Raw genomic sequence first — 11,270 nt, 5'->3', positions numbered from 1 at the left:
TCCTTATACACGGTAAGCAAAGGTCTAATTTTTGTTTTTAGTTGAGTTACTATAATTTATATCCTCTCAGATGCTTTGTCAGACTGCATTGTGCAGGACCCTTGGGGTTAGGGATTCAACCTTTTGGGAAGAATAGTCAGAGGATCATTAGGGCCCATGGTTACCATGGTAGGTTAGTGCAGAGCGTGTTTTCTTCCTGCAAACGAAGAGCATTTTCGTTAAGCTCTAATAAGCTTGCCTTAGCTGTGGAAAAAGGAAGAAAACATAATTAAGACAAAAAAAAAAAATTAAATAATAATAATAAGTAATATGCTAAAAAAGAACTAATTATAAAAGAAAAATATTACTGGTATACAAATAGTTTGCACCACGAATAATTGAAAAAATAGATACTACACACTATAATTACAACTGAAGAACTAAAAATATCATTTTCCTTATTAAAAAAAGAACAGGTTAAAGCATTTGCAAACAAAAACATACCAACTACATATCTGTTCCCAATTTCAGGCATCACATTTCCGAGAGTGCTTTCTGAAAAAGACCGCCAAATATAATAGACACCTTTAAAACTACAAGAACCAAAATTTCTTTCCTGGTTTCATTGGAAAAATGTACACGAGGAAGGCAAAAATCAATTCCTGAAAGAGGAAGTAGGTACAGCATGCGTAATAAAAATGTCAACATGCTTTTTATACATTGCCTAAGCACTTATCATGCAGAAAACATGTCAAGTAAAGAAAATTTATTTGATCAGTATGGCCCTTCAGTAATCCTGATTTTAAAAAAACACACGACCTGCATTGCATCTGCTCTAAGGATCATCGTTTATGGATCACTTAGCTCTTCGTATTGGTTTCCATCGGCCACTTTTTGGGGAGACTGAAAATATGTACTCACTATGTGCTTCAACTTCACATTTGTACGTGTTGAATTTTACAGGGCACATAGGATAGAGGTCTCCACTGACACAAAGTGGACAGGCAAGATCGTCTTCTTCTCTTCCTGAAATATTTGGAAGGAATGGATCACAAAGCATCAGATGCTTGCCACACTTCTTTCTCCAACATTGATGTCCCCTTGAAAACAGTCAACTGGAGATCTCTTGAATACCTCAAATACTGTTTTATTAATTAATGAAGTGTTAGAATCACATCTAAAACCCAACTAATAAACATAAACATAAACATAATAAAACAGACTGATAGATCTAAAACCTTGGAATGGTGTACAATGTAGCATCAAAGTTTTGCACAATGCAACTAATTCTCGCCTCAAATGACATCACCCACCACCTCCCATACACATGGCATATGAAGTGGATGGATGTAAATTCACAAGATGAGAGAAAATAGAAGCTAAGTTTGATTTAAAACAATTCCATGTGTTTTAAAAAAGCCCTCTAAAGGAAGGTAGATAAAAATGTTGGAAGCTGTTCCAAATTTTCTAAAATCCAATTTTCCAACATATAAAAAGAAATATTGAGTTAAAGATAAACTAACCCGCTCATCAGTCATCTTTATAAACCCTAATTTCTTTGTCCAGATGGATTCAGCTTCCTCAGCAGCAGGGAGAACTAGGTTCTTAACATGCAGGGAATGTAGTAGCTTCTCAATACATCCAAACAATGCCTGGAAATAGCCCTGGCAAAAAGACACATCAAACACCATCAGTTTGATTCTCATGAAAATAGTGAAGACTCGCTAACAGAACAAACTAAAAAAAAAAAAAAAAAAAAAAAAAACAAAAAAAAAAATCAGATCTGTTATATTATGCCTGAGAAGTGTACAATAGCTTACTTTGCCCTGGTATTCCCTACTCGTAGCCACCAAAGGAAGCTCAGCAACCTCTTGCCCAAATATCCTGAGAAGACCAGCTGATACTACTACTGACCTGCAGGCATTCATTACCAGGTGCTAAATTAGCAAATAGAATAGGGCATATAACATTTAACAGACCACAGCTAAGAATCGGAGACTCACTTGATCATTAAAACAACACAATACATTCCACCGAATTCTTGACCAGATATGTTCCTCCTGCATGATACAGAATTAATGACTACTTTAGAACATCAAATAAGGACAGGTCATTCAGCTATATTGAAGAAGTACAAAGCATCAATGCTTGCAGGGATCCTGTACAAAATTCTTGGAAGGCGAGGGGAAGCAGAGAATAGAATGTATCAGGTGATATATCTCTCAAGAGTTCATCAACATTCCTTGAGATGTAAATATCCCAAAAAAGTGGAACCAAAAACCTATATTTAAAATGAGCATTTTAAGGCTAAACACAACCTAAAGTATTGAGTAGCTCACATGCTTCCCTTTAAATAGTTTAGGGCATATTTAGTAAGTAGAGAATTCTTCAGTTTAGCTTCACATGGTTCCTTTTATAGAGTTTTTTGTTCAAATCTACCTAACCCCTAGTGTCACCACCGCCATCACCACTACTTAATACAATTGCCATTTACAACATGTATTTGGTACTTTTATATAAAGAAATAATCGGATTTCAAATAACTTTGTATTTTCTAGTTTTTCAATTGAAAATGAAAACTTGAAATTTTTGGGGAATTGGAATGAAAAAAGGAGAAGAATTTCTGTATAAACATGCCCTTAAAGCCTTAAATAAGCCAAAAGAACAAAGCTTACCCATACACCATTACAGGTATAAGATCACGGCCAGTTTTGGCTACAATTGGATCAAAGCATTCCTGTTCAAGAAACCAAAGGGCAGGAGGTGTAAGATATGCCAATGTGATTTCAAAAGCACCAACATCGATAGAATAAAAATTATTTCTATGTAGGAAAAAAAAAAACTAACAAGTATTAGTGAAGTGCTAAAATTGTTTCTCTTGCAGACAATTTTAATTACACTGCATCTTATATAGCATAGAATATTTCCCTATGTGGTTATATCCATGTAGAAAAAGATTCTGCTCCTTGACTGAACTCTAGTAAAACACCGTTAAAAATTTCATGGTTCTGTTATAGACAAACTTGTGAAAAGCGTGCGCTTCTGCGCTTAAAGCGCAAAAGCGACGCGTGTGAGCCCAAGTCGCTACGCTTCTTCAAGGCGCAGCTTCATGAAGAAGCGGTCTTTTCTCCGAAGCGAGAAGGCGGCAAAGCGTTGCTTTGTCACGCGGTTCGCTAGTCAACGGAGGTCAGCAATAAAAAATAAATAAAAAAAAACTCCAAAAGTAATGCAAAGCTTTTGAAGGGTTTCATTTTTTCTGCCTCATTCGCACATCGCACATCCTCGCTGAAGTCGCTGCCCAGCTCCACCGTCCGAAGTCCGAACCTTCCTCAGTGCGCCTCCAATTGCACTTCCTCTTCACTGCCTCCACCTTGCTGTCGTCACCTCCTCCCTGCGAGCCGACTGCTCCCCACGACACGACACAATTTTTTTTTTTTTTGAATTGTTATCCGGAGTCGCCGACTGAAGTACTGAATGCCGCTCGGTACCTGGGTCTTTTCTTTGTTAAATACTCCGTACTTAAATAGTTAAATTGGGTGTTTTGGGTTAAGTGGGAGTCTGGCAGGTCAGATTCTGTTTCTTGTTTTTATTATTATTTTTTTTAATTCTCTATATAATATTAAGTTATTATTGTTAATTTATTATTTATTAATGTTATACACTTATAATTAAAATCTTAAATTATAATTTACAATTGTTGATTGTAGAATTGAGTTATTAAAATGTTGAACATTAATGTTATTTTGCATTACTATTTGAATATTTTTGAGTATATATATATATTTTTAAAAGCATCGCTTTTTCAAAAAGCGACGCTTTGGCTTTAAAGCGAAGCCCTAGCTCATCGCTTCGGTGCGCTTTTTCGCTTTAAAAAGTTTGGTTATAGATAAATGAAATACTCAGCACAGCAGGAGCAAATATGGAGAAATGCAAATAATTGTAGGCAATCTATTATATAGATATCATGGCATAAGATCTTTTTAAAAATAAATAAATAAAGTAATGATTTATGTCATGGGGTAATAGTATCAAACACCTTCCAATTGAAATAGAAGAGGTATCAACTATAATGAAACATCTAATTGCTTTATGGGGTAATATTAGATTTATGTCACTGATTTGCTTTCTCGTTTACCACAAGAAATTTCAATTCATGTCTGAACAGAATAATATAACAGTGAAAGGAAAGAACTTACCCTGAAGATTGCAGCAGCCTTGGATAATAGAGGTAGATGCTCTGCATAGCGACTTTTCCCACTCAAAATTCTCCATTGGATATCATTTGCACCACCATTAGCTACACCTTTCTCTACATGCTTCTTAGTTAGAGCAGCTGATACTGAAGGTGGAATTGCCTCAGCTCCCTTCATAACCGAATTCTGAAGGGCTAAATAGATTGTATTGCAGTCATAACAGCAAAACCATTTATCTGTTGGCAATTCCTATAGCCAATTTTAAAAATATCAGTGAATATCTATAAACAATATAAGCCTGATTTCTTAAGATCATAACAAAGACTCACTTTGAGATCACAAAGTCCAATTTTCCGCAAACAGCCAACATGGTATTCCTTCTCACACTATAAAATTACAGAAGATGACTTAGTTAAGAAAAAATTGTTGACATGCCGTGTTGGGGTCAGGTAGGGAGGAAAGATGAAAGAGACATGCTCAAAACATGAAAGGTAAAAACAGAGACCATGCATATACCTGGTCACATAGCATAACTGTTCTGTCATCAAATGTTTCAGGACTGAAGTCTGGGATCCTAAGGAACAAAAAGATAAAAAGAATCAGTTAATTGTATGGATTCACTCAGATTACATAACCCAAATCATATTATGCAGGATAACATATCATAACTCAAACAATATTGATAATATAGCTGAAAAGAAAATATATATATGTTCAAACAAGTTTATGAAACAAGATATATAGTGTTAGAATTTTATGCCCAGAGACTGACAGGCAGAATTGACTTGGTCTTATGCTTTAGCATTCCACTATAAAACTATTTAAAAAAAAGATAGCACTGCTGAAACCAGAGTGATAAAATGTCTATACAACAGTTTATATACTTCATGAGACACTATTGCTATATCCAGATGCAAAAGAAGAGTACAATAGGCAATTACTCTTCTAGGATCAACACACTGCACATGGAATTGAAGAGTCAATATAACATGCAAACTTAGTAAACAGATGGATAAGTACACAAAAGAAAATTACTCCGAAAGAACAATCAGAGTGAGCTGAGACTATACTTCTCATAATTCTAAAAGGAATAAATGGGGGGGTAGCAAATCATACCAACAAAGCTCTATGCTGCTTTTTGTTTGTTATGGAAGATTATTAAATTAGTTATGCAAAACAAATTTATAAATGAACTCAAAAACTATAAATAAATACAATACACACCTGCACACAACACAACCACCACTTTCATATGAAGGTGCTTTAACCACTCTAGTCAGCCGTATAATAATAGGCCTAGATTCTCCAGTCACCTTTCTTCCAGGACCAAATTTGTCTCGACAATGTGCACAAAGCCAGTTGCTGGATGGAGCACATTCTAGACCTAAACAAGCTGTGCATGCATAAACGTGAATGCATATGAGCCACACATAAAGGCAGTGAGCCACTCACCAAAATTTTGTTACAAAGATTCCATATGCAATTACATTGATGTCAGACCCTAAGACAGTAAAATGGTCTATATGGATACATAATTTGTCCAAGTCTTTTACAGTTCTTGAAGGACAGTGGTTTCCAGATTATAAATTAATTTCACTTTTGGTACCACAAGTATAATGATTTTTTCGCTTTTGGTCCACAACTTTAAAATCAGTCACTTGGTACTCGACTATTATGACAATGTGAATTTTAGTCCCCCTTAAGTCTTTCATTATACACATTGACAGTGAGGTAAAAATTGTAACCTCAGATGGAAGGAATCAAATCCCTAATTACTTCCTCTACTTGTGCAAAAATTGGGAATTAGGAATTGCAAAATGATGTTAACATCTTTGATTCAGCCATTCAGCCTTTCATTGGGAATGGGAAAAGGAAAATACAATTTTCACCTCGCTATTGAGAGGTACATGACGGAAAGGCTAATGAAAATTTAAATTTGAGACTATCACAATAATCGAGTACCAAGGTGTCAAAGTCATGGATCAAATATGAAGGAAAAAATATCCACTTTACTTGTGTGACCAAGCAAAAGTGGAATCAATTCTCCAAGTCATATATGAAATGTGTTTCAGCTTCTGTGGCTTATTTATATTCTGCCTGAAGGTAAAGGAAGAATTAAACATGGAATATTGTGAAGGTACAAAGCAAGAAGGAAAAAAAAAACATAGTTGAATTCAGCCAAATAAACTATTCATGAAATGTAAGAACCTGCATGAAAAGCCTGAGGGCATCCATCACATAGAATTAGTTCTCCTCCATCACCGCATACAGCACACATATCATCACTATTGTTGGTGGTAATACTTTGACCACTTGCTAACATCAAGGCAATATCATGTAGCGTCAGACCATTAGAGGTATAGATGTGACGATAACTGGAAAAGGGCAAAAAATTCCAGTCAGAATGGGTTTGTCACTTTATCATATAAATGATATTTACAACTTCCAAAGCTACTTACGGCTGACGTTTAGCTGCCCATCCAGCATGAGCTTCAAATTGGGATGGACTTATCTGTCAACAAAAGAGAAAAGATTATTGGAGTGATGAAGGAGACATGGAAAATTTAATGCAGTATTGAAGCAAGAAATAGTATAAACTGGTTGCTTACCTCTGTATTGCAACAACTACAGAGTATACCATTTCCTTGCTTGTAGCCTCCGAGAATTTTCTGAAGAAAACTAGAGTATCACATAATCACACTTCACTAGTTATGAAACTGATAAACAAAAGAGATTGAAACAAAGAAACAACCTTCCCCTTTGAATAGTATGCCAAATCAGTACCATCAGGAAGTCCATTGGGCATGAACAGCAATCGGTGCAGGTCATTATCCCTAAAAATATATAGAAGTTCCAAGTCAAAACTTAATCCAAACAATAAATAAAGTACAATAAAAAATGATAGAAGAATAATAGTGATAGAACCTTTTCTTTGTGCCACCTTCTGAAGTTTTCTTCTGCTCAACGGCTGAACCTGTAAAGGATCTTGGCCTGTCATAACAAGCACATATTAGCATGCAACTAAGACTATAATGCATTCACTCACAACAGCTGACTTGTGTAGTCATGTTAGAAAGCACATAAATGGAGGACACACTTTTTAACCACATGTTTATGCTCTTCAGACATATCCCTAAAGTTATGCTGGCTCAGGTAGGACTTGTCAAGATAGGCAAGTGGAGCAGGGATACAATCTTCTGTTGCCTGACTGTAAGAAAAAACATTTCACCATGTCAAAACCAAAGCCAGTCAATATCACTAGTAAGAAGAGATTTCAAACTATACTAAACAGTAAACACAAAGCTTAATGCCCCTAGCTCTAGGTCAACTAAACTCAACCATTTTTTAGTCAATTTCCATCAGTACATTACTGCATGAACAACGGCAACAGCATTCATGTTGATTGCAAACAAGCATTTCAGCGCAACGAAATCATGCGTCCAAGGTTAACAGATAAAGAATAGCATTAGTTTCTAAATAATTTCAAGAAAATGATTTCAATTGATGGCTTTAAAGTTTCAGCTTGTAGAACAAAACACTCAAAAAAAAAAAAAAAAAAAATCAAATCCAGAGAGAAGAAAATTGCGACCAGAGAATAATGCCAAATCCCAGAGGCAGAAATTGGTATATTCTAACTGTTAATTTAATGTACATAGAGAAAAATTTGAGTTAATATTTTTCATTCCATCCAACTCTTGTTCCTTGCCAGCAGAATTTGCTGGAATGAAGGAAGGGATTAGAAAAGTCAGCAGGCAAAATAAACAAAAAAAGTTAAGATACTGCACCTTGCTGTAAAGTGAAACATGCCTGAAGGCTTGCCATGAGAATAATTATTCAAACCAGTGGCCTCATGGTTCTGGAGAAGTGTTGCTGAAAAACCACAAGAGATCATAAGTGCACTAACAGAATAAACAGTCATAAATTTTCAAGCCTATCCTATAAGTGCTGTCAAGAGATAAGAAAGCTCAAATACAATTTAGTGCTACTTGTTTGGCTGGAGCCTATGGCTGCTTATTCAAAAAGGAACTTTTTTGAGAAGCCTTAAATTAAGTTTCTTGAGAAAGAGTCTTTTTTTCTCTTATCTAGCCTAGACTAGAAAGCTGTTTTTCTTTTAATATTTTACTATTTGACCTAAGTTCTACTTTTTGGAGCATGTGAACTCCAAAACAAAATTGGCCAAACAAGCACTTATTATGAACCTTAATAAATCTTTTAGATCTGCACACTTAGTGGTGAGTTCTTCAATTGATATCTGTTTTACCTTTTTGAATATGAAATCTAAAATATGATATTTTCAATTTTCCACTAGAATAATCTCTAAGGTACAAGGTCCTTGACAGAATCACAAGTAGTACCATAGTCTAGTATTCATATATAATCCTTCTGAGTATCACTGCTTGTATGGCTTATTAGCATTTAGTGTATTGTTGAACACGGACAAATAAACACATGATCAGAATATGTTCAGATAGGATTAAAAAGAAAAGAACTAAATCAAGATTTCACCACCATATTCACCTTTCCATACTTGCAAATATTGCTCATTAACTGAAGAACCAGCCACATCTTTTACCATTTGATCGAGAAGGTTGAGTGGAGTAGTCTTTAGTTCTTGAATAATGCTGTAAATAGGCTTTCCATTCTCCAAATATATATGATTATTTGGGTGTCTAGTCTTGCCACCAGCATGCAGCTCAAACTCATAGGCACTCACAACCTGAATGCACTTTGTCTATTTAGTGCATTCATTAAAATGCTGAGTAAGTCATCTAACAGCAGAAGCAACTTACCTTGGAGAAATTGCAGAATGAACAGCCGCATAAATATCCAGAATCCTTTACAATTCCAGGAAGTTGTCTCTGATGATAATTCAGAACAGAGCATTAAAGGCCAAATAATTAGATAATCTCACCAGTCATAATACAGAGCAAACCAGATATTACCTGGCCAGATGTTGAAATATACTTCACTTGTGCTCCTTCCAATATCTTTGTTGACAAAAGCTTCTTGACATTTGTGGGATAGATGTCAGGAACAACCTTCTTGGACATTTTCAATTCCATATTTTCTTTAATTGTGCTTGAATTCAATTCTACATCCATAGCACTAGATTCTACAGGATTCCAAGCCTGAAGTTGATTAAATCCACCATTAACCCCCTTAGAAAGAGGTGGGGCAGTAGGAGCAGATAATGGATCCTTATCCTCCTTGCATTTGCTGAACTTGAGTGTAATCTTCCTTACACCAGTGGTGCTAAATTCCTTTGGAATTTCAAGTACAACACATGATGTAGAAACTGGTCCAGATGCTTCATAGCTTCTAGGGTATTCCATGCCCAAACTCTCCTCTGCACCTGAACAAGAAGATGTAATTTCACCACAAACTCCTTGATTAGTATTTGTGCACTCAACCAGCTGACTACTAAATGTCTGCAAGCTTGAAGTATGTCCCTTAGGTGACAAATTTGGATTTGAGACTTCTGAGAACATATCATCATTTGAAGCTTCCTTCACTTCATTAGTAGCACAGTGTGCTAAATCAGGAACATTCGGCCCTTCATTCCCCTTCTCCTCAGCAGGGGACTCCAATTCAGTGTTCTTCAAACTTTCACTTGCTTGATTGTTGGTGAAGCACTCCATGTCAGTATGAGCAACTTCCTCCACCTTCACATTCCCATACAACTCTGTTTCATTACCACCTACCACAGGTTGATTTTCACACTCCGAGCCAGCCACCTTTGGCATATCAATTATCATCATTCCTTCATTTAACACTGCCACACAAACTCCACTTTCAGCTTCCCCCATTCAAAAGTAAATTACTACCAACTCAAACTATCCGAAAGCAATCATCAAGGCCGCGCCTATGCATTCAATTCAATAATCTAAAAACAAGAAAGAAAAGTTTGAAATTAGCAATCTCTGAAAAGATTCAGTCTCTATCACCTGACCGCTAAGATCCTAACAAAATTACAAATATTAGAATTAGAAATAGAATTCCAATACAGTTCCACTCCGCTTAGAAATCAATAAAAGCTCTGAAAGAAAATCATTATTTACCCAAAAACCCGCTCAACTATCCCAGATAATCGCTAAATCTTTCTCCAAAACCGTCCTAACCGTTTTTCCAATCCAAATTGGATAATTTGCATGAAATTTCAATTCAGCCTACCTCTGCAATTCATAACTCCACGCATCTTGAAAGAAATGCAAAACCATCTGCCACAGATCTGATGATTGATAGAGATTCACATGAGATGCATGCACAGAAAGACATAATATTCAAGATTGAGTACAGATCTGAGAAACCATAAAGTGAAAGCGATAGCGATAAAGAATTAGGGTTAGGGTTTTGGGTTTGATAAGAAATCAAATCTGGTGGTGGAAGACAAAGTGGAAATGAAGACAGAGCGGCAACTAACGAAACTGAATTTTCGATTCGCGGTATGTATGTATGGATTGTATGTATAGGTTTGGAGAAGAGAGAGACAGAGAGATAAAGCGTGAAGGAGATATTCGAAGGAACGAGAAAAGGGTTTGGATAGGGTGTGACACTGATGGGTCCTGATTTTTATAACTTTGTGTGGGGTCCACTCCAGATGTCGTCTGCTTTCCGTCCACGTGGCGGCGATTAGGTGTGCTCTTAACTTTACGAACCATTGATCCATCCTTTTAATAAGAAAATATATTCGTGCCTCTCAAAGCTAGTTGATTCGTTGTCTGATTTAAAAGTTATAGTTCGAGATAGTAATATGGGGGTTTGAGTAGCATGAAGATTGAGATTTGATCGATGGGCTAATTGCGCTATTCGCGATTCATTCATCCAAAATTATCAATGGCTCAACAATAATGTAAAAATGACAAGTCAATTTCATAAAAGTAAATAATTTTTACAGGACGTTTGGTTGTGATGAAAAAATTAGGAAGGAAAAGATTTGTAATTCGATAAGAAAAAATATAAGGTGAGAATAAAGTATGAATTCAAATTATATTGTTTGGTATGATGGAATAAAATTATTGGGAATAAAAAAGAAAGAAGATTTTATAAAGACTAAAATGTCCTTGTGTAATAATAATAATAATAATAATAATAATAATA

At 35.6% G+C, this 11,270-nt stretch overlaps 1 protein-coding gene across 1 annotated transcript; it reads right to left on the bottom strand.

The window, feature by feature from the left end:
• Positions 1 to 440: 440 nt before the first annotated feature.
• On the bottom strand, positions 441 to 10,711 carry LOC109158230. The gene is made up of 20 exons (XM_019306116.1): positions 10,344 to 10,711; positions 9,116 to 10,056; positions 8,963 to 9,031; positions 8,691 to 8,889; positions 7,958 to 8,042; positions 7,270 to 7,380; positions 7,098 to 7,163; positions 6,925 to 7,006; positions 6,782 to 6,841; positions 6,632 to 6,684; positions 6,381 to 6,547; positions 5,397 to 5,565; positions 4,689 to 4,746; positions 4,502 to 4,558; positions 4,176 to 4,421; positions 2,655 to 2,716; positions 1,983 to 2,039; positions 1,800 to 1,893; positions 1,503 to 1,643; positions 441 to 1,121 (listed from the first exon to the last, which is right to left on the bottom strand). Exons 2-20 carry the CDS (start codon positions 9,977 to 9,979, stop codon positions 1,029 to 1,031), a joined length of 2,733 nt encoding a protein of 910 aa, XP_019161661.1. The 5' UTR covers positions 9,980 to 10,056; positions 10,344 to 10,711; the 3' UTR covers positions 441 to 1,028.
• Positions 10,712 to 11,270: the final 559 nt, after the last annotated feature.

This window comes from Ipomoea nil, unplaced genomic scaffold, assembly GCF_001879475.1.
Source record: "Ipomoea nil cultivar Tokyo-kokei standard unplaced genomic scaffold, Asagao_1.1 scaffold2805, whole genome shotgun sequence".
Taxonomy (NCBI): Eukaryota; Viridiplantae; Streptophyta; class Magnoliopsida; order Solanales; family Convolvulaceae; genus Ipomoea; species Ipomoea nil.
The sequence above is the reverse complement of the archived record's forward strand: the minus strand, read 5'-3'. Positions and strand labels throughout refer to the sequence as shown.

Coding starts and splice junctions, on each gene's coding strand:
- LOC109158230 (XM_019306116.1), bottom strand. CDS start 9,979: ATGGGGGAAGCTGAAAGTGGAGTTTGTGTGGCAGTGTTAAATGAAGGA. Junction 4,559..4,688: donor CAGTTATGCTATGTGACCAG/GTATATGCATGG, acceptor GTAATTTTATAG/TGTGAGAAGGAATACCATGT. Junction 1,122..1,502: donor TAAAGATGACTGATGAGCGG/GTTAGTTTATCT, acceptor TTAATAAAACAG/TATTTGAGGTATTCAAGAGA.